The 23366-nt window shown below is 41.7% G+C and overlaps 1 protein-coding gene across 1 annotated transcript in view; it reads right to left on the reverse strand.

Annotated features, from left to right (window-relative positions):
- Positions 1–22775, reverse strand: part of LOC122787830 (solute carrier family 12 member 2-like) — a 1020929-nt gene extending 998154 nt beyond the window's left edge. The window contains exons 1-2 of the mRNA XM_044054742.1: positions 22767–22775; positions 22597–22716 (exon numbers count right to left, since the gene is read on the reverse strand). Coding sequence (XP_043910677.1) covers positions 22597–22716; positions 22767–22775 — 129 coding nt within the window. The remainder of the gene's footprint in view (positions 1–22596; positions 22717–22766) is intronic.
- Positions 22776–23366: the final 591 nt, after the last annotated feature.

A 23366-nucleotide genomic window follows, 5' to 3' on the forward strand; every position in this document is an offset into this window, starting at 1 on the left:
TGTTAGTATAGGAGCAGTGATAGGGTTAGGGTAAGCACTAACGTTAGGATTGGAGCACTGATAGGGTTAGGATAAGCACTAAAGTTAGGACTGGAGCTGTGAGTGGGATAGGGCATGCGCTATTGTTAGGATAGGAGCAGTGATAGGGTTAGGGTAAGCACTAATGTTAGGACTGGAGCAATGATAAGGTTAGGGTAAGCACTAAAGTTAGGGTTGGAGCAGTTATAGCGTTAGGGTAAGCACTAATGTTAGTTTTGGAGCAGCTACAGGGTTAGGGTAAGAACTAATGTTAGGACTGGAGCTGTGATATGGTTAGGGTAAGAACTAATGTTAGTACTGGAGTAGTGACAGGGTTAGGGTAAGCACTAATGTTAGGATAGGTGCAGTGATAGTGTTACAGTAAGCATTACTGTTATTACTGGAGCACTGATAGGGTTATTGTAAGTACTAATGTTAGGATAGGAGCAGTGATAGGGTTATAGAGTAAGCACTAATTTTAGGATTGGAGCACTGATAGGGTTAGGGTAAGTACTAAAGTTAGGACTGGAGCTGTGTTAGGGTTAGGGTAAGCACTATTATTAGGATAGGTGCAGTGATAGTGTTATGGTAAGCACTACTGTTATTACTGGAGCACTGATAGGGTTATGGTAAGTACTAATGTTAGGATAAGAGCAGTGATAGGGTTATAGGTTAAGCACTAATTTTAGGATTGGAGCACTGATAGGGTTAGGGTAAGTACTAAAGTTAGGACTGGAGCTGTGTTAGGGTTAGGGTAAGCACTATTGTTAGGACAGCAGCAGTGATAGGGTTAGAGTAAGCATTAATGTTACGACTGGAGCACTGATAGGGTTAGGGTTGTGACGGCTGTACCCTGGCCCAGCAATAAAGGAGCTTCATTCCTTACCACTAACACCAGGGAGGGTGTCTCATATAAGAGAAATGGATAACAAATACACACAGTAACGTACAATTTCCCTTAAGTGCACACAGAGGTCACAGTCAGTCTGGGACTGGTTGCTCCCTTGCTCCACAGGTTCCCAATAAGACTCCCCACTGGCACAGCTATATGGTCCAGATCTCAGCCTAGCTGGCAAGCTAACCTCCAATACCCTCTCTGTCCCACCAGTGCTTCGTGTCCCTGCCCAGGTAGCTGACACACCACACAAACTTTGAGATAAGTATTTATACAACTTCACAGACACTCCTGAGAAAGGCCGACACGTATTCTCCAGCTATGCACCTTTACCCAGACTAAACAGTAGTAATCACTGCCACCACCAGCAAATACTTATCAGCTACCCAAAGGCCCTTAAAAGGGTGCCCAGTTATTACTGTGCAATATTATTATCCAATAGTAGTGCAACATAAGCAATCTTAAGGCTTTGGAAGGGCTTATTACAGGATCACTTATAAGCAGGCAATGTACTCTAGAGCTTACTTATCTCTTAGCAAACCAGTCACAGGTAAAAGGTTTTTAAAATATTTAATAATAAATACTAAAAACACAAGACAATACTACTACACCACAGTGCTATCCTAAAGTTCAGAGATCACACAGAAATTTAAACTAAATCAGTAGTACAGTTCTGACATAACAGAAAAACCCTTAGTCTAACTTTCTTCTAATTTCCTAGCTATTACTACAAGAAACATACTTCTGAAATAACTTATTTAAGACAACAGGCAGAGTGCTGATAACTTGGATATCAAGATCAAAATGCTTACAGTCTGTCTCTGAACAACAGTTTTTAAAAACACTAACACATTTCTGCTGGGCCCTCCCAGATTACATAATTTTGACACTTGGGTTTTCCCAGTATACACATTACGTCATTTTGACACTTAGTCTGGAGTTCCCAGGCCAATAGGCTACATTATTTAACAATCTAACACCTGCTCAGGAAACTACAACAATAAAGACATTTCACATGTACACTCTAGTAATTAATCATTAAGTTAAAACAATAGAAAGAATGTGATAGCCCAGACCAAATGACTCAGAGCTCTACAGATCAAAGAACATACAAGACATAATTTTAATTTCTAAAACATTTGAAATGCTTGGCTTGGTTTTCCTTACAGCAGATGGAAATGTTGCTACATTGTTGAAGTTCACATTTTGCAGTGTTTTCTTTCATTTAAGAAACAAGGCTGTATTTTACATTTATATTTACAAATTTTTATTTTATTTTATTTATTTTACATTTGTTGACCGGGCTAGTCTAGCTGGATATATATCCATTTTCAGTAGAGGCCCGAGGAGAAAAGCTCCAATGGTTATAACAAGTTAATCAGAGATAGGCAATACAATACTAAAATGTGAAGACAGAGCTAGTTAATACACAATATACACAATATAGTCGGAGCAAAAACTAAAAGTATAATAGACAAATGTCTTATAAATTTTTTTTTTTTTTTGTTACAATAGTCATACAGTATGTAAGAGATAACATATATCTATATAGATGTTATATAAAGGTAGACCTATCAAGGGTATAGGGAGCAGAGATTGTAAGAATTATGGAAGAAGAAAAGATAGAGGAAGAAGCAGAGTTAATCCGGGTTGTTGCAGGAGCATAGCCAGTGTTTATTGAGATGAATTTTCAATTGTCTTTTAAAAAGTGGGAGAGAGGACAAAGATAAGATATCAGTGGGTAGTTTGTTCCACATTTTTCCAACAGAGTTGGAAAAGAGGCAGTCACCTGCAGAGTTATTGGGTTTGGTTATATTAATCAGTAGTTTGCTGGAAGAGCGTAAATGTTTCAGGTTATTGTATGGTGTGATGAGGTTAGAGAGTATAGGTATTTTAGTTGGTTGGTATAAGATCTTGTGAGCTATTAAGAACTGTTGAAGTATGAGTTGGTATGGAAGTTCAAGCCAACCTAGTTGTTTTAGGTTCAGGCAGTGGTGAGTTTTAAATGGGGATCCTGTAGCAAATTTAGCAATATTATAGTAAGATGTTGATAGTTTCTTGAGGTTGTTTTTGGAGAGATTTGTGTATATGGGGGAAGCATATAGAAGAGTAGAGATGAGGTGAGATCTGGTTAAGGTGGTCCTTGCTTCAGGTGTAAGGAAGGGTTTTATTCTGTAAAGAGATCCAATTTTTTTATTCACTAATTTTATTGTGTTGTTGATGTGAGAGTCAAAGCTGAGATTATTGTCAATAGTTATTCCTAAAAGTTTAGTAGTTGAATCTGGAGAAATAGGAGTGCTATCAGCGGAAGTAAGAGTGAAGTTGAGTGGGGCAGATTTACGGAAAGGTGAGAACAATAGCAATTTGGTTTTCTTAGGGTTAAGGAGTAGGCAAAGGTCACAGAACCATTGTTCGACAGTGGTAAAAGCTTTTTGTGTGAGTGACTGGAGTTCAGTTTGTGAATTAGCAGTGCAGATTATAGTAGAATCATCTGCATATTGTATGCAGGTAGTGTTTGGGATAGCTGATTGATGGTCATTAATAAAGATAGAAAATAGAAGGGGGCCTAGGATAGAGCCTTGAGGTACACCTAAAGAAATAGGAAGGAGATTGGATAGTGCATTTTTTCAGAGAACTGCTTGCTGACGGTTTTCTAGGTAAAATGTAAACCAAGTTAAGGAAGGAGGATCAAGTGAGTGGGATTTTAGTATGTGTAGAAAAAGTTTATGGTTAACCATTTCAAAAGCTTTAGATAAGTCAATGAAGACTGAAGATGATAAGTTATTATTGTTGCGGTTATAGTTGATGGAGTTGGTAAAGGAGAGTAATGCTGAGGTAGTACTGTGGGAATACAAATGCCAGAATTATGTATTAAATTCTATTTAGCTAGGCTGGCAGCCTTCACCCATCTTTCCCAATCTTCACATCTCTCCCCTCCTGGAGAACTCAAGCTAGTTGTTCAAGTGACCCTTGATAAACGCCGTTTGAGAGGGTTAGGTCTATCTGGGTGCATCTCACCCCATTCCCTGTCTTGAGAGCCCATCTGTATTGGCATTGCTAATCCCACTGTGCTGCTGCACTGACATATCATATGCACTCAACCTCAGGCTCCGTCTTAGCAACTTGGTATTTTGCTGGCTGGCTCTGTTTAACCATGTTAAAGGGTTGTGATCTGTCATTACAGTGAATTTTCTTCCATACAGATAAGGCTGAAGTTTCTGCAGTGGACACACTATGGTTAGATATTCCTTTTCTACAGCTGCATAGCATTCCTCCATGGGTGGAGACTATGACTGAGATAAACCACTGGGTGCTCTTCCCCTCTGAAGAAATCTGGCTAAGTACAGGCCCCACCCCATGGTTTGAAGCATCCACTTGCACAACAAATTCTTTGCTATAATCTCGACTGGCTAATACAGGGTGTCCTCCCAAAGCTTCTTTAAGCTTCTGGAATGCCTGCTCACATGCTGGGGTCCACACTACCTTATATGGCCTGTTCTTCCTTGTCAGGTCTGGGGCAGGAGCAGCTATGGTACTATAACTGGGGACAAACTTTCTGTAGTACCCTGCTGTCCCTAAGAATGCCCTCACCTGCTTTTTAGTAACAGGTGCAGGCCATGCCTGAATAGCTTCCACTTTGGCAGGTTCTGGCCTTATCTTACCACTCCCCACTCTATGTCCTAGGTAGGAGACCTCTGCCATACCCACCTGACATTTGCTCGGCTTAATGGTCAACCCTGCCCTCTGTAGTCTGCCCAGCACCTCCCTGACATGCTGAAGGTGCTCTGGTCAGGAATGCCTGTAGATGGCAATATCATCTAGGTAAGCAAAGGTAAACCCTCCTGCTCCTGCTAGGATATTATCTACCAGCCTCTGGAAAGTCCCTGTGGCAGTCTTCATCCCAAAGGGCATCTTTGTGAACTCATACAAGCCAAAAGGAGTTACAAAGGCTGACTTCTCTCTAGCACTGGGAGTCAAGGGCACCTGCCAGTAACCCTTGGTAAGATCAATGGTTGTAAGATACTTATCCCCACCCAGCTGCTCTATGGCATCATCTGTCCTAGGCATGGGGTAAGCATCCGACTCTGTGCGACTATTTAATTTCCTGTAGTCCACACAGAACCTGGTGCTGCTATCCTTCTTTAGCACCAGCACTACTGGGGAGGCCCAGGGACTGTTGGACTCTTGAATCACCCCTAGTTCCAACATCTCCTGTACCTGTTTCCTCATAGTCTGTCTGACACTCTCAGGCACCCTATAAGGGGCCTGCCTAATAGGCCTTTGGGGTACTGTATCCACCTGGTGCTGCACCAGGTGGGTGCACCCTGGTTTCCCAGTGAACATGTCCCCAGATTCCTGCAAAACTGCTCGTATTTCTCAAACCTCAGTAGAAGATAGCTGCTGGGATATTGCTAACCCTTCCACTGAGGTGTCAGCCCGAGCCTCACTGAGGAGATCAGTCACCAGTTCTCCCACAGACTCCTCCTGCAACCCACTGCAAATGCTCAGTGCAAGGGCCTCCCTATCATGGTAAGGTTTCATCATGTTTATAGGTTCATACTAGGCTATCTGCCCTAGGGCATTTATAAGCCTAGCCAGAGTATGTTTGGCTTTCGCCACCCATTTTAAATTAATTTTGCTATGCCCTTTTTTGAGGTTAGTATACTGTGCGTCTGTCTAACAGTGAAACAGAAGTGATACCCCGGGGTAAACCTATGATCTCCCATCCACTCATCAAGACTCCTCTTGAAGAGAGTCAATGAGGGACTCTGCCTAACCTGGACTGGGATTTTATTCCAGAGTGAAGGGAGCCTCTGGGTTATGAATCTGTCCCTCCAGCATGTCCTATTTATTTCAGTGCTAAGGTTCAAGTCTCTCGAGCGCGTAGCTCGATGGGATTTGGATTTTCTGAGGTGCAGCATGTCCATTAATTCCGGGTTGGACATGGCCTTATACGTCAGGCACAGGTCACCTCTGAGCAGGCGGTATGCCACTGAGTAGAGCTGGAGTTTCTTTAACCGGGCAGCATATGGTATCTGTTTGAGCCCTTTGATCCTCTTGGTGAGGTACTTTTGGGGTCTTTCCAGTTGCTGCAGGTGTCTGGTAAGTACACCCCAAAAGGGGCATTGTACTCAATTATGGGCCTGATGAGGGATGAATAAAGCGGCACGATGACCTCCCCTGATCTAGATGTGAATCCCTTCATGATTAGGTGGGCTATATAAAATGTTTTTCTAACCACTTTGGCCACGTGGTTGTCAAATGAGAGATGTTAACATGGTACAATTTGTGCCCCTGCTGTCTCCCTAGCACTTCCACCATGTAATTAACATCACCTACCTTTCTTACCACCTTGTAGGGATCCTCCCAAGCTGGTTGCAGTTTGTTGTGTCTGACAGGAATGAGAATCATTACCTGCTGCCACACGGCATACTCTCTAGCTCGAGCATTCCTGTCATACCAAACCTTTTTCTGTTGTTGGGCTTCTGCCAGGTTCTCCTGGGCCAAGCTCATGAATTCCCCAAGCCTTGTCCTGAGGTTTAGGACGTATGTCACAACAGACTCCTTGTGAGGTTCACACACACCTTCCCATAAATCTCAAATTAAATCTAGAGGTCCCCTCACCCTATGCCCATACAGCAACTCAAAGGGTGAAAAACCTGTGGATTCCTGGGGAACCTCTCTGTAAGCAAACAGATGGGGCAAATATTTGTCCCACTCCTTAAACTGATCTGCAAATGCCCGTAGCATGGACTTGATTGTAAAGTTTAACCTCTCAACAAGAACATTAGTCTGGGGATGGTAGGGGGTGGACTTAATGTGCTTCACCCCACAGGACTTTCACAGAAAAGCCAACAGGTCTGACAAGAAATTGGCACCTCGATCAGTCAGTATTTCTTTTGAGAAACCTACCCTGCTGAAAATCTCTAACAAAGCATTTGTCACCTTCTCTGCCTCAATGGAGGACAGAGCTACTGCCTCAGGGTATTGTGTAGCATAATCCACTACCACTAGGATATACTTTTTCCCTGTGGAACTTGGGGTACTCAGAGGCCCCACAATATCCATAGCTACCCTCTGAAATGGCTCCTCAATCACAGGCAAAGGCATCAAAGGAGCTCTCACCTTCTCTCCTCCCTTGCCTACCTTTTGGCACTGCTCACAGGTCCTGCAGTACCCTGTTTCAATTCTGGAAATTCCAGGCCAATAAAAGTTTTGCATAATAAATCTCTTTGTATGTTTTATGCCCATATGATCTGCAAAGGGAACATCATGGGCTATGGCTAGAAGCACCAGACGGTAGGCACTAGGCACTACCAACTGCTGTACTCTCTCACCTTCTAGCCCTCCCTTAGGGGTCCACTCTCTGTATAGTAACCCTTTGTCCCAGTATACAGATTCCCCCTTTCCTTGAGAATCAGGTGCCTCCCTAACTACCTGCCTCAGGCCTTGCAATGTAGGGTCTTAGAGATGAGCCTGTTTCAACTCTGTCCTTGTAACCCTTCCCAGCTCCCCTTCTACAGGAAGTCTGGCATCCTCTGACAGAGGTGCCTCACTGTCAGCCTGGGTACTACTACTCAGCTCTACCTTTGCAGTTACCCTGTCCAAGGGAACATCGGTACCCACAAGCAGCTGTGGCTCACCTTCAGTCTCACTGCTACAGCGTAGCTCACTCCTTCAGTAACCACCTCACTAGTCCTGGCTGCAAGTATGCAGTATGTCTGGGTCTCCCCGAGGCTACCAGACCCACATGCTTGTCTCCTAGCCTCACTGCATAAGTACATGGTACTTCCTCTTCCCAATCCTTCCCTCTCAGGACATCTGCAGGATGGTAGTTTGGTACCCTTCTTGCCCCAAGGCAACCTACTATTGGCATTTTGTCTTTCCCACTTACTGGCTCCCTCACCTTTGGTTCCCCACCTTGCCTCCATGGACACCTGTATGCCACATGGCCACACTGGTTGCATTCAAAACATTTAACCCTAGCTCCTGGATGTGTACCTGGACTAGTGGCTTCCCCTGCTACTGGCAGATTCTGCTGTGGCAGTCTGTGCTGCCCACCATGGGTTCCTTTAGACCCATGAGCAGTACTGGGGGTCCCCTTCCTGTGCAGGGCTGCCCTGCTGGCCAGGTATAGGTCTCCCTTATTCTCCAACTCATCTGAAGTAGCACATTGTCTATCAGCTAATTAGAACCTCATGTCCTCAGGCAAAGTGCTAAGGGCTTGTTCCGTCACCAAAAGTTCTGCCAGCCCTTCAAAAGTGGTGACATGGCATCTATTCACCCAGCTATGAAAGTAAGTGCTCAGTTCAGCAACATATTCACATACATTTTCATCTGCCTTGCGTCTATGCTCACAAAACTTTTTCCTATACATGTCAGGTGTTAGCTTAAAACATTCTAAAAGACATTTTTTTACAGCAATATAATCAAAACATGCAATGTCAGACATTTTAGCCAATGCATTTACAGCTTTACCATGGAGTAAGGGGGTCAGGAACCATACCTAGAGCCTTTGGTCAACACTATACTGTTTGCATACACTCTCAAACATATAAATGAAATTATCAAAATTATCCCCCTCTTTAAATTGCGGAAAAAATTTACTGACCTGCTGTGCTTCTGGGGTCCAGTTACTCCCTTCCCCATTATCTCCATGACTCTGGCGAAGAGTCAGCATTTCCCTCTCATACATCCCCTGATGCTGCTTATCCTAGGCTTCTATCTCCAAATGCCTGGCCTCCAACTCATGTCTCTTTAGCTCCAGCTGGATTTTAAAGTCCACTGCAGAAAGGTTGAGCTGTCCAATCTCCGAGGATACTGTATCTGCACTGCCGGTCTGACTGCCCTTCGTAGAAAGGTTGAGCTGCCCATTTTCTGAAGATATTGCATCTCCACTGCCAGTCTGATTGTCCTCCTGGATGCTGTTTTCTGATGCAGCTGTAACCAAGGTTGCAATCAGGTCTGTCTTAGCCAGGTTTCCAAACACCAGTCCCCTAGCCTGGCACATCTCTACCAGCTGGCTCCTTGTCAGCTTTCCATACTCCTGTGCTGACATGCTGCCTGCTCAACCTGACTAACTAAGCTAACAAAAGAAATAAAACAATTGTGATCTGAACTCTGAGTATTCACTGCATGGCTGTTTTAGAGTACAAAACACCTTCAGAGATCACTGTACATAAACTACAGGATTCACTCTACCCACACCACTACAAGCCAATTAGTATGTGAAGTGGATACAACCACTGCAAACCACATGTGACGGCTGTGCCCTGGCCCAGCAATCAAGGAGTCTTAATCCTTACCACTGACACCAGGGAGGGCGTCTCATATAAGAGGAAAGGATAACAAATACACACAGTAAAGTACAATTTCCCTTAAGTGCACACAGAGATCACAGTCAGTCTGGGGCTGGTTGCTCCCTTGCTCCACAGGTCCCCAATAAGACTCCCCACTGGCACAGCTATAGGGTCCAGATCTCAGCCTAGCTGTCAAGCTAACCTCTTGTACCCCCTCTGTCCCACCAGTGCTTTGTGTCACTGCCCAAGTAGCTGACACACCACACACACGTTGAGATAAATATTTATACAACTTAACAGACACTCCTGGGAAAGGTTGACAAAGATTCTCCAGCTGTACCCCTTTACCCAGACTATACAGTAGTAATCACTGCCACCACCAGCTAATACTTATCAGCTACCAAAAGGCCCTTAAAAGGGTGTCCAATTATTACTGTGCAATATTATTATCCAATAGTAGTGCAACATAAGCAATCTTAAGGCTTTGGAAGGGCTTATTACAGGATCACTTATAAGCATGCAATGTACTCTAGAGCTTACTTATCTCTACACAAACCAGCCACAGGTAAAAGGCTTTTAAAATATTTAATAATAAATACTAAAAACACAAGACAATACTACTACACCACAGTGTTATCCAAGACTTCAGAGATCACATAGAAACTAAAAATAAATCAGTAGTACAGTTCTGACATAACAGAAAAACACATAGTCTAAGTTTCTTCTAATTTCCTAGCTATTACTACAAGAAACATACTTCTGAAATAACTTATTTAAGACAACAGGCAGAGTGCTGATAAGCTGGATATCAAGATCAAAATGCTTACAGTCTCTCTCTGAACAACAGTTTTTAAAATCACTAACACATTTCTGCTGGGCTCTCCCAGATTAATTAATTTTGACACTTAGGTTTTCCCAGTATACACATTACATAATTTTGACACTTAGTCTGGAGTTCCCAGGCCAACAGGCTACATTATTTAACAATCTTACACCTGCTCAGGAAACTACAACAATAAAAGACATTTCTCATGTACACTCTAGTAATTATTCCTTAAGTTAAATAAATATAAAGAATGTGATAGCCCAGACCAAATGACTCAGAGCTCTACAGATCAAAGAACATACAAAACATCATTTTAATTTCTAAGAACATTTGAAATGCTTGGCTTAGTTTTCCTTACAGTAGATGGCAATGTTGCTACATTGTTGAAGTTCACATTTTACAGTGTGTTCTTTCATTTAAGAAACAAGGCTGTATTTTACATTTATATTTACAAATGCCAGAATTATGTATTAAATTCTATTTGGCTAGACTGGCAGCCTTCACCCATCTTCCTCAATCTTCACAAGGGTAAGCACTAATGTTAGGATTGGAGCAGCACTGATAGGGTTAGGGTAAGCACTAATATTAGGACTGGAGCAGTGATAGGGTTAGGTAAAGAATTATTGTTAGGACTGGAGGAGTGATAGGGTTAGGGTAAGCACTACTGTTAGGACTGGAGCAGTGATAGGGTTAGGATAAACACTACTGTTAGGACTGGAGCTGCGATAGGGTTAGGGTAAGCACTAATGTTAGGATTGGAGCAGCTATAGGGTTAGGGTAAGCACTATTGCTAGGACTGTAGCAGCAATATGGTTAGGGTAAGAAATAATGTTACGACTGGAGCAGTGCTAGGGTTAGGGTAAGAACTAATGTTAGGACTGGAGCAGTGATAGGGATAGGGTAAGCACTACTGTTAGGACTGGAGCTGTGATAGGGTTAGGGTAAGCACTAATGTTAGGATTGGAGCAGCTATAGGGTTAGGCTAAGCACTATTGCTAGGACTGGAGCAGCGATAGGGTTAGGGTAAGCACTAATGTTAGGACTGGAGCAGTGACAGGATTAGGGTAAGCACTAATGTTAGGACTGGAGCAGTGATAGGGTAAGGGTAAGCACTACTGTTAGGATAGGAGCAGTGATAGGGTTAGGGTAAGCACTAATGTTACGATAGGAGAACTGATAGGGTTAGGGAAAGCACGAATGTTAGGATTGGAGCACTGATATGGTTAGGGTAAGCAATAATGTTAAGACTGGAGCAGTGATAGAGTTAGGGTAAGAACTATTTTTAGGACTGGAGTAGTGATAGGGTTAGGGTAAGCACTGCTGTTTGGATTGGAGCAGTGATAGGGTTAGGGTAAGCACTAATGTTAGCAATGGAGAAGTGATAGGGTTAGGGTAAGCATTAATGTTAGGATGTGAACAGTGATAGTGTTAGGGTAGGCACTAATTTTAAGACTGGATCACTGGTAGGGTCAGGGTGAGCACTATTGTTAGGACTGGAGCTGTGATAGGGTTAGGGTAAGCACTAATGTTAGGACTGGAGCAGCTATAGGGTTAGGCTAAGCACTATTGCTAGGACTGGGTTAGGGTAAGCCCTAATTGTAGGAATGCAGCAGTGCTAGGGTTAGGGTAAGCACTAATGTTTGGACTGGAGCTATGATAGGGCTTGGGTAAGCCCTAATTTTAGGACTGCAGCAGTGATAGGGATAGAGTAAGCACTACTGTTAGGATTGGAGCACTGATAGGGTTAGGGGAAGCACTAATGTTAGGATAGGAGCAGTGACAGGCTTAGGGTAAGCACTAATGTTAGGACTGGAGCAGCAATAGGGTTAGGGTAAGAACTAATATTAGGATTGGGGAAGTGATAGGGTTAGGGTAAGCACTAATGTTAGGACTGGAGCAGTGACAGGGTTAGGGTAAACACTAATGTTAGGATAGGAGCAGTGACAGGCTTAGGGTAAGCACTAATGTTAGGACTGGAGCACTGATGGGGTTAGCGTAAGAACTAGTGTTAGGATTGGAGCAGTGATAGGGTTCGGATAAGCACTAATGTTAGGATTGGAGCAGCGATAGGGTAAGGGTAAGCACTAGTGTTCAGACTGCAGCAGTGATAGGGTTAGGGTATGCACTAATGTTCGGACTGGAGGAGGGATAGAGTTAGAGTAAGCACTAAAGTTAGGGTTGGAGCACTTATAGCATGAGGGTAAGCACTGATGTTAGGACTGGAGCACTGATAAGGTCAGGTTAAGCACTAATGTTATGATACATGCAGCGAGAGGGTTAGGATAAGCACTAATGTTACGACTGGAGCAGTGATACGGTTAGGGTAAGCACTAATGTTACGACTGAAGCAGCGATAGGGTTATGGTAAGTACTAATGTTAGGATAGGAGCAGTGATAGGGTTAGGGTAAGCACTAATGTTAGGACTGGAGCTGTGATAGGGTTAGGGTAAGCACTACTGTTAGGACAGGAGTAGCGATAGAGTTAGGGTAAGTAGTACTGTTAGGATTGGAGCAATGATAGGTTTAGGGTAAGTAGTACTGTTAGGACTGGAGCAGCAATAGGGTTAGGTTAAGCACTATTGTTAGGACTGGAGCAGGGATAGGGTTAGGATAAGCACTACTGTTAGGACAGGAGCAGCAATAGGGTTAGGGTAAGCACTAATGTTAGGACTGGAGCACTGATAGGGTCAGGGTAAGCACTAATGTTAGGACTGGAGCAGTTATAGGGTTAGGTAAGTACTAATGTTGGGATAGGTGCAGTTATAGGGTTAGGGTAAGCACTAATGTTCGGATTGGAGCAATAATAGGGTTAGGGAAAGCACTACTGTTAGGACAGCAGTAGCAATAGTGTTAGGGTAAGCACTAGTGTTAGGACTGGAGCAGTTATAGGGTTAGGGTAAGCACTAGTGTTAGGACTGGAGCAGTTATAGGGTTAGGGTGAGCATTAATGTTAGGACTGGAGCAGTGATAGGGTTAGGGTGAGCACTAATCTTAGGACTGGAGCAGTGATAGGGTTAGAGTAGACATTAATGTTAGGATTACAGCAGCGATAGGGTTAGGTTAAGCAGTAATATTAGGACTGGAGCAGCGATAGGGTTAGGGTAAGCACTAATGTTAGGATTGGAGCAGCGATAGGGTTAGTGTAAGTACTAATGTTAGGACTGGAGCTGTTATTTATTTATTTATTTATTTACATTTGTTGACTGGGAGTGTCTGACTGGACGTAGGTCCATTTTCAGCGGAGGCCCAGGGAGAAAAGCTCCACAGTTAAAATAAACAGACAGTAGTTACATTGGATTACATAGCGATTAACAATTTAACATAGCAATTAATTACAAACATATTTACAGATGAAGAACATAGTACATCAGTAGAGAACTAGAATCTTTATCTGCGAAGTACATAACAGACATTAACAAATGTTACAATAAGACGTTCCTGCTGTATAATAAGTACTAGGCTTATGAGCATCTGAGCTTGCTATAATCAAAGTAGTTAGTGGGGTGGAAAGAAAGGTAGTGGTTGGATGGGGTGGGTGATATTAGAGTGGGAGTTGCAAGGGCATAGCCGCATATTTTTAGGTGCACTTTTAGTAAAGTTTTGAAGTGGGTGCATGATGATACGGAGGTAATTGTGGGTGGGAGGGAGTTCCATAGTTTGGCTATGGTGCAAGAGAATAGTGCTTCACCAGCAGAGTTATTGGCTTTAATGATCTGCAAGTGATTTTTGTTGCTGGATCTTAGTAGTCTGGTGGTGCGATAGGGTTGGAGTAGAGGATGGTTTACTAGTTTGTGGGCGAGTGATAGTTGATACCATTGAAGGAGGTGAGGGAGTTCAAGCCAGCCCAGTTCAGCAAGTGAGAGACAGTGGTGACCACGGTAGGATGCCCCTGTGGCGAATTTGGCGATTTGGTTGTAGCAGGTCTCTAGCTTGTTTAGATCGCATTGCCTTAGGTTGGTATATATTGGAGAGGCATAAAGTAGGGTGGAGATAAGGTGGGAATTTGCTATTGAAATCTTTGCTGCTTTGGTGAGAAGTTGCTTATTTCTATATAATGCTCCTATTTTTTTGTGGACTTTTTTTATGGTCATGGATATGTGAATGTTAAATTTTAGTTTATTGTCTATTTCCACTCCTAGCAATTTGGTGTGTTCATTTGGGTATATAGTGGTGTTGTCTTTTGCTGTGATATCAAAGTGAGAGTTATATGGTTAGAGTAAGAACTAATGTTAGGATTAGAGCAGCGATAGGTTTAGGGTAAGCACTATTGATAGGATTAGAGCAGCGATAGGGTTAGGGTAAGCGCTAATGTTAGGATTGGAGTAGCGACAGTGTTAGGGTAAGCACTAAAGTTAGGATGGGATCAGTGACAGGGTTAGAGTAAGCTCTGTTAGGAATGGAGCTGTGATAGGGTAAGGGTAAGCACTAATGTTAGGATAGGAGAAGTTATAGGGTTAGGGTAAGCACTAATGTTAGGATAGGAGCAGTGATAGGGTTAGGGTGAGCACTAATTTTAGGACTGGAGCAGCAATAGGGTTAGGGTAAGCACTAGTGTTAGGACTGGAGCAGTTATAGGGTTAGGGTAAGCACTAATGTTAAGATTGGAACAGTGATAGGGTTAGGGTAAGCACTACTGTTTGGACTGCAGCAGTGATAGGGTTAGGATAAACACTAATGTTAGGACTGGAGTAGTGACAGGGTTAGGGTAAGCACTAATGTTAGGATGGAGCAGTAATAGGGTTAGGTTAAGCATTAATGTTAGGACTGGGGCAGCGATAGGGTTAGGGTAAGCACTAATGTTAGGATGGAGTAGTAATAGGTTTAGGGTAAGCACTAATGTTAGGATGGAGGAGTAATTGGGTTAGGTTAAACACTAATATTAGTAAATGAGCTGTGATAGGGTTAGGGTTAGCACTAATGTTAGGACTGGAGCTTTGGTATGGTTAACACACATGAGTAAGGTGGTACAGGTGGGGTGGGGGCATTTATTTGTAAAAGCAAACTGGACTATGAAAGGCACTACAGTCCTCCATGGGAAGTGAGACCCAGACTGTCTGCCATTAAAAGAAACTGAGTTGCAGGAACTATGACCCTTTCAGGGAAAAAATAGGATATATGACATTTTACTATGGAACTGAAAGTAGTTAGAAGTCAATGTTCTGATTCATTATATGTATCAATTAAGGGCAGACAGAGAGAAAGGCTACCTTGAAACAGGAGACTCAGGGTGCTGTTCAGTAACTTTCACTCCTTTGTAGTGCATCTATAACTATGAAGCGTACCACAGACTGATTTGGAGTATTACCATGAAATGTATTAGGACATACATCATGCTGGCCTTCCAAGAAAAGTCTGAACAGCAAATTCATGGAATTGAAAAGCCTCCAGAATGCTGGGGGGAGAAAGCCTTCTTCCACTGTCCTATAGCAATTCATTGCAAATTATACTTTTCAAAGGGACGCACATGCTATAAGAAGAATGGTAGGCTTTGCAGAAATGTTGGTTTTAACGACTGCTGTTACTGCTAATATTTCAAATTTTGCTACATGATTTGCTGTCTTACTGAAGAAAGCATTTTATTATTCCTGGTGTGGAATGGGGGCGAAACACAGGTAAAGTATGTAATCTGGTAATGAGGATTTTATTTTTAACCCATATTATATTACTTTTCAGTCTGTGCTCTTCATGGAAATATCTAGTTGATTCTTTATAATTTTAGAAATCATTATTTACTTTTAACAGGCTGCTGGAATGCAGTCATTGACCACTCTGCTGATATGAGGGATAGCTCAAAATTTATTTATTCTGTCTTGCCCAACGTTTCCTGGAGTTCATTAATTCCAGTGCCCTGGACCAGCTCATTCTTACCCCCACTAGAGGTAGCAACATCCTTGACCTGGTCATTACTAACATAGGCAACCGTTGCTCTATACCAATAGTCAGCTCCTCCCTGGTTAGATCCGACCGCAAACTAATCACATTGGAAATCCACACACCCCCTCTGTAAAGGTAACTACCATGAAAAACTTCTCCAAAGCTAACTTTGGTCTCCTAAAAAAAGAGGTGGCTAACTTCATGGCACCCATGCAAATGGAGAATAGTTGCATGACCACCGAATCATACACCAATGCACTCTACGAACATGTACCCAAATGGATGGGTCTCGCCATACCTAATAGAACCAAGATGCTTTCCTCCAAAAAAGGAAGCCAGTCTGGTGGTCGCCTGCCATAAACAAACTCTACAACAGAAAGAGGAAACTGATGCTGAATAAGGTGAAGTCCCAAGACTGGAAAAACTCCCTTATCAGCCTCAACAAAAAGTTGAGATCCCTCATCAAATCCTCTAAAGCTGGCTATGAAAACAGAATTGCAGCAGATAGTAAAGACAACCACAAGGCCTTCTACAGTTATGTAAAGAATCTCCACGACAATACCCAGATTTGCTCTGAGTAACTGCACAATGGTACCTCCTATACCGAGCCAACAGATATTGCCAGTATACTGGCCATCAGATTCAGTGCCAAAATTTGTCCCTCTCTACCCCCAAAGGACCTATCACAATACCAGTAGATTTGCCAGGCACCCAGTATTACTGCTGCATGGGTTAAAACAGCACTGTCCAAGGCCAAGAATACAGCTTCTATGGGACCTGACAATATCCCTGGCTGTGTTCTACATGAACTACAGAGTGAACTGGCACCTCACCTGTGTGCCCTGTTCAATCACAGCCTCACCTCAGGCTTTGTCCCTACCGAACAGCGCACTGCTACAGTCATCCCTCTCCACAAAGGAGGAGGGACTACAGACCCTGGAAACTATCGCCCCATTTGCCTGACAAGCCTGATATGCAAAGCTATGGAACACATCATTATGGACCTAATAAACAAGGATATAGGGAATCTCCAAACTCTGGATCCCACACAGTTTGGTTTTGTGAAGGGTAGATCATGCAACTTCTTTGAGTCAGTCACCAGAGCTGGGGATGAAGGCAAGGCGGTTCATACAGCCTACAATCTGGTCAAGATTTTTTATTTATTTATTTTATTTTATTTAACATTTGTTGACCGGGAAAGTCCAGCTAGGCTCCACACAGCCTATTTTCAGTGGAGGCCCAGGGAGAAAAGCTCCAGTCGCATGTCTTTAGAATGTGGAAGGAAACCGGAGTGCCCAGAGGAAACCCATATGAATGCAGCGAGAACCTGCAAACTCCGCAGAGAAGGCACTCCAGCCGAGAATCAAACTGGATAACCTCTTGCTGTGAGGCGACAACGTTAACCGGTGCACCACTACGCTGCCCGCTTTTGATGCCATCCCCCAACGCAGGAATCAAAGAAAAACTCTCTAAGGTAGGCATCAACCTCTATATCACTAGGTGGGTTGCAAACTGGCTCACAGATAGAACCCACAGTGTGAAAGTAGCTGACTCCAAGTCAGACTGCTAACTAGTCACGAGTAGAGTCCCACAGGGTTCGGTCCTGGGTCTCTCCTGTTTGGTATCTAATTCCCTGAAGTCCAGGCCAACACAAAGGGACTCTGGCTGACAAAGTTTGCAGATGATTGCAAGTTGGGAGCTATTATTAACTCCCCAAGTGATGTTGACATCCTGCAGAATGGCCTCACTGAGACCAACGACTGGTGTCAGAACCATGGCTTTAAGCTCAATGCCAAAAAATGTGTCATCATCCCCTTTGGGAAAATCCTGGTTCCCATGAATTACCACATTGATGGTAGTCCACTGAAGACAGAAGATGTTATAAGAGATCTGGGAACACAGGTTGACAGCAACCTCTCTTTTGATCACCACATTACCACTGTGGTCAGAATGTCCTTCTGTGTGGCACAGCTCATTACTAAGGGTTTTGCATCCAGGAAGAAAGACGTCATTGTCTCCCTCTGCTTTTCCCTCATTAGGCCAATCATCGAGTACAATGCCCCATTTGGCATGTACCTCACTAGATACCTGCAACAAATGGACAGGCCACAAAAGTACCTCACAAAGAGGATCCTAGGCCTTAAACAATTGTCCTATATGGACAGACTCAAAACACTCCAACTATTCTCTGTCTCATATCGCCTACTTAGAGGCGATCTCTGCTTGACTTACAAAGCCATGTCTGACCCAGCTCTGTTAGAAATGCTACATCTAAAAAATCCCAATCCCTCCACACCACATGCTTCAGAGACCTCAATCTCATTACCACAATCAACAGAAAGTGCTGGAGGGACAGGTTCATAACCTAGAGACTGCCCATGCTATGGAATAGACTTCCCATACATGTTAAACAGAGCACCTCACTGGCCCTCTTCAAGAGAAATCTTGATGAGTGGATGGGAAACAGAAAATTCACCTCTGGGATAACCTCAGTGGATCTACTTGACAGAGGCACTGGGAACTAAGGTCAGATGGCACTATGCCAGGGAAATCCTATGGCTAGGCTTGTAAAGGTCCCAGTGCCATTAGCCTAGTACACACCTATGAACATATGCTTAAATAGATCCATTTAGGTATAGATATGTCAAAAATGCTTAATACCTTGTCCATCCTCACCCACATAAATCTTGATCTCAAATCATTTGTTTTTCTTAGTTATGCAATTGCTTTTCTTTTGATCTATGTTTTTCTGTATGTGTTTTAAAATTAATGTATAACCAGAGCTTTAACTAAAAAAATCCAAATTAGTTTCATTGGAGAATGGACCATTCTCTGTTACAGGAACTAGACCTTTCCAATGGTATAACTGACCAATTTGATCTCTTACTGAAAAACAAATGTCTTATTCATTTGCCTTTCATTCAGACAGGCATTTCAATGCACGACTAAAGGGCTTTCTGACCATGAAAACCAACATTAAAAAAAATCTATGTTGAATACTACGTTAAAAATGTAGAACATGTTGCAGATCCCAGATAGGCAATAAACTCAAAACTACTCCAAGGAAAGAAATCAATAAACTGCTCATTTACAAAATTCATTAAATCTTTTTGTAAACTCATACCTCGTATGGACTGTTTAGCAGAATATTTTGTGAGGGGCACATCTCCAACCTTGCACTTTGCTAAGATTATTATAGCAATAACCCACGCCTGGGTGTGGGTAATGCTAAATTTACCCACGGTTGGCGTGTGGTTTCGTCGAGGAGCGAAGCAACCGGACAAAAAAAACCGAACAGTAAAGTAGTAACATTACCACAATACCTTGATATTAGTTAGTTTGCTGTGTTATGTATGTATTTTGTATATTTGCTTTGTGTTGTTTTGTTTTTTTTTTCTTTTTTTGTTTTTTTGTTATTCCACATTTTACTTTATTCCACTTTTTTTTTTTTTTTTGATTTTGCTGTGATTGTTTTTTTTTTGTTTATTTTTTTTTTTTTTTTTTTACATTTTTTTTTTATATTAGTAGAAAAGCTTGGAAAAAGTTAGTATATAGTTTTATAGTTTAAAAGCTTTGGTATGTTTATTTGTTTTAGTCTCTTTTTATGTTTTGTTATTTTTTTTATTTTTGTGTTGTGTCTTGGTCTTCATGTGTGTGATGGTTCTGTGTGTTCATGAGTTGTCTATGTTCATATGCTAGCTTGAGTTCTTATGTTTATGTATTTTAATTTTATGTTTATATTATGCTATTAAAGAAGATTCACCTAGAAACTATCTTACACATCTCTAAACAGTGAGATAATCATACAAGTACAATCATTGTTGTTTCTTATTGAAATTTGCTTAGACATCTTTTCTCCCTTGCATGATCCTGCAAGTAGCTCAGCTGATATTTTTTTTAGTTTACGATTCAGTAAATATCTCATTGATATCATAAAGATATTAGGCATTTATTTCTCAAGAGGATATTCTATGTGCCATTACTCATCTCTAATTAATTATCTGGTATAGATAGTTTTCTTACCACAAGCTTTTTATATAACTAGATTATTGCGATATTGGACTACTGTGATACTTAAATGGGTAGAAAATTAAATAAACAAAGAAACAAAAATGAATAAATGGCATCATAGCCCATATGGTAGACAGAAACCAGATGAAATGTACAAAACAAAGACTGGTGACTCAAGGGAAGGTATTGTTTCAAAAGTCACAACCAGTGGAATGCTGAATGGATCAGTACTGTTACTCCAGTTTTACATATTTGCATCTGACAGGTTGTTTATTGACAATGCCAAATCTGGAGTGGTGGTTAGGGGTTGAAAAGTAATAGCAAGGATTTAATGTAAAAAAATTACACAGCCTCTGCAGTAGAGCTGTGTTAGGGAATCTGGGGATATGGTACAGACTAGGTGGAGGAAACCAATCATGGGAGATGTCACTCCTGAAACTGGTCATCTAATGTGCTATAAAGACACTGTGGTGTGGATTTTTGCATACTGCACTGTAGTGTCAGAGGCAGGGGATGGACTTGAGGGATGCACATATTTGAAACACTGCTACCAAGTTCTGGATGCTTAACATAGATGCAGATATCAATCTGGCAGCAAATCGGTAGAGAACAACCATTAAAATGAACTGGGGCAAAAAAACACAGTAAAAAAGACAGAGAACATTAAGCAGATACACTGTGAATTAAAAATAGGAGTGTGGCAAAAATAGTCGTCCCTCACCATGTCATTAGGACAGGGTCGTTAGGGTAGAATTAAATACCAAAGGACGGACAAAGAGGCAAAAGAAGAGAATGGATTTTGCAACTTGAAGATTTATGATTGATTTGTGAAGTTCTGTCTCAATGAAATGTTGGCAGAGCCCTTAAACACACTGCTACTGAAATTAGTGATATATAAAAGCTAAAAAAAATGTCTCATGGGATCCTTCAAAGAGTAACGGATGAGGAGGGGATGACTAGGCAATATGGGTAGATGCAAGCAAGGTGGCTACTAAGGGCTGCACCTGTCTATTGAACTTGTAACAACATGTTTGTATTTACATATAAGTTGATCTGTTTCATGACTTTATGACTCATGCTGTAAGGTATAGATCAGACTGTGTTTAGCTTCACTGAGATCTGCACTACATAAACATCTGCAGGAGGGGGCAGAAGCAAAGAGGTTAGATATATAGGAATACTGGTGAGCCTCGCTGTTAAAGTGTGAAAAAAATACTTGTGAAAAACATCAGTCTAGGTGCAGGTGATGTAAAATATGAGGACCTGTCATCTGTCATGCAAATGTTATGGAAACAGCAATCATGTTGAATGACCTTTATCAATGAAAATATACATGGCCAAATAAGTGGAAAGTTATCTAAAAAACAAGTTGCTAGAGTAGCATAAGAAAGTGTGTGTGATTTTACAGAGGAAAATTCAAGTTTTAAACACCTCTAGTAAAACTATACTCAGCATAATGTGTCATATTCTGGAGTGTATGTTACAATGAAGCGCTATCTGTTTTGTGTGGATTATAATCCAAATAAACTTGATAACCTAACAGTCCCATTCCATATGTTGTGGGGCAGGAAGACAGAAACATTTTTTTGAGACAGGGAAAACAATCAATTTGTGTAGCAATGTTCTGCTTAGGGAAAACTGGGTCAGTAAGGTGTCTGCAGTAATGTTTTACTTATGGAGAAACTATGTCAGTCAGGTATTTTGTAGAAATGTTTACCTAGTAAAATTGGGTGAGATTAATCGTGTGTAGTAATGTTCCACCTAGGGGGAAATTTGGGATAGTTGGGTGTGTGCTATTAAGTTTAGCCTAGTGGCCTGAGGTAAACGGTGTTAGGTGTATATAGTAACGTTTTGTCTGGGGGAAACTGTGTCAGTTAGATATATGCAATGATGTTCTGCCTAGGGGAAATTGGGTTACATGGATGTGTGCTTTAATGTTTTGCCTAGGAGGAAATTGATTGAAATACAGGTCTTCTATAATATTCTGTCTAGGGCAAACTAAGTCATACAGATTTGTGCTGTAATGTTCTGCTTACAGAAAACTGAATTAGTTATGTGTGTGTGCTATAATGTTTTGTTTGGGGCCTCAAGGAAATTGGGTCAGATAGGTGTGTGCAATAAAGTTCTGTCCAGGGGAAATTGGGTCACTTAAGTGCATGTTACTGCCTTACCAGTCCATTAACACATTACCATGTGCGATAATGTTCTGCCTAGGCAGAAATGGTGTCAGTTAGGTATGTGTTTCAGCCTTATTAATCTATTAGGGCATTCTATGTGTCTGAGATGCATATGTTTAGACACAAATTATATTCTTACTGACTAAACAAAACAAGTGGATGTTGTCTTCATATATTATATCAATACTTTCATATTCAATAACAAACACAACAGGACGAAAGTATAGACAGATCTCCAGTTGATGCTAGTGAACTGCACCATGCTGTTGTGTTCGTCATTAGCCCTGCTGTGATTGATGCTTAGACACAGAGACTGACAGGTGACATGCTTTATCCGAATGTTTGAGATGATATGACTATCTGTCATGTTTTCTGCATGTATTACACATAAAAGAAAGAAAAGCAGCAGTAAGACATTAGTCAGATACGTTAAAACAATAGCAGTTCAACAGCTACCTTCGCCATCGGCAGTCTCAATTGATTCCCATTACCTACCAGCACTCCTGTAATCCAACCAAACTTCACTACGCCGCTCGTGTCCACCACCTGGCTTGATAACTGATCTTCGGTTGGGCTAACACCATCTTCAGTGGTATAACCATCCTCAAATGGTTCCTGCAAAATATCACACAGTGCATATCTGTTAGAGATGTATAAAACACAACCGTTCGCATTGGTGAACCTATGACAGTATCTCAGTAATAGTAGTACCTATGACAGTAGCTCAGTAATAGTAGTACCTATGACAGTAGCTCAGTAATAGTACCTATGACAGTAGATCAGTAATAGTAGTACCTATGACAGTAGCTCAGTAATAGTAGTACCTATGACAGTAGCTCAGTAATAGTAGTACCTATGACAGTAGATCAGTAATAGTAGTACTTAGGACAGTAGATCAGTAATAGTAGTACCTATGACAGTAGCTCAGTAATAGTACCTATGACAGTAGATCAGTAATAGTAGTACCTATGACAGTAGATCAGTAATAGTAGTACTTAGGACAGTAGATCAGTAATAGCAGTACCTATGACAGTAGCTCAGTAATAGTAGTACCTATGACAGTAGCTCAGTAATAGTAGTACCTATGACAGTAGATCAGTAATAGTAGTACCTATGACAGTAGCTCAGTAATAGTAGTACCTATGACAGTAGATCAGTAATAGTAGTACCTATGACAGTAGCTCAGTAATAGTAGTACCTATGACAGTAGATCAGTAATAGTAGTACTTAGGACAGTAGATCAGTAATAGTAGTACCTATGACAG

Source organism: Protopterus annectens, chromosome 13.part0 (genome assembly GCF_019279795.1).
Source record: "Protopterus annectens isolate FY-2018-M chromosome 13.part0, PAN1.0, whole genome shotgun sequence".
Taxonomy (NCBI): domain Eukaryota; kingdom Metazoa; phylum Chordata; order Ceratodontiformes; family Protopteridae; genus Protopterus; species Protopterus annectens.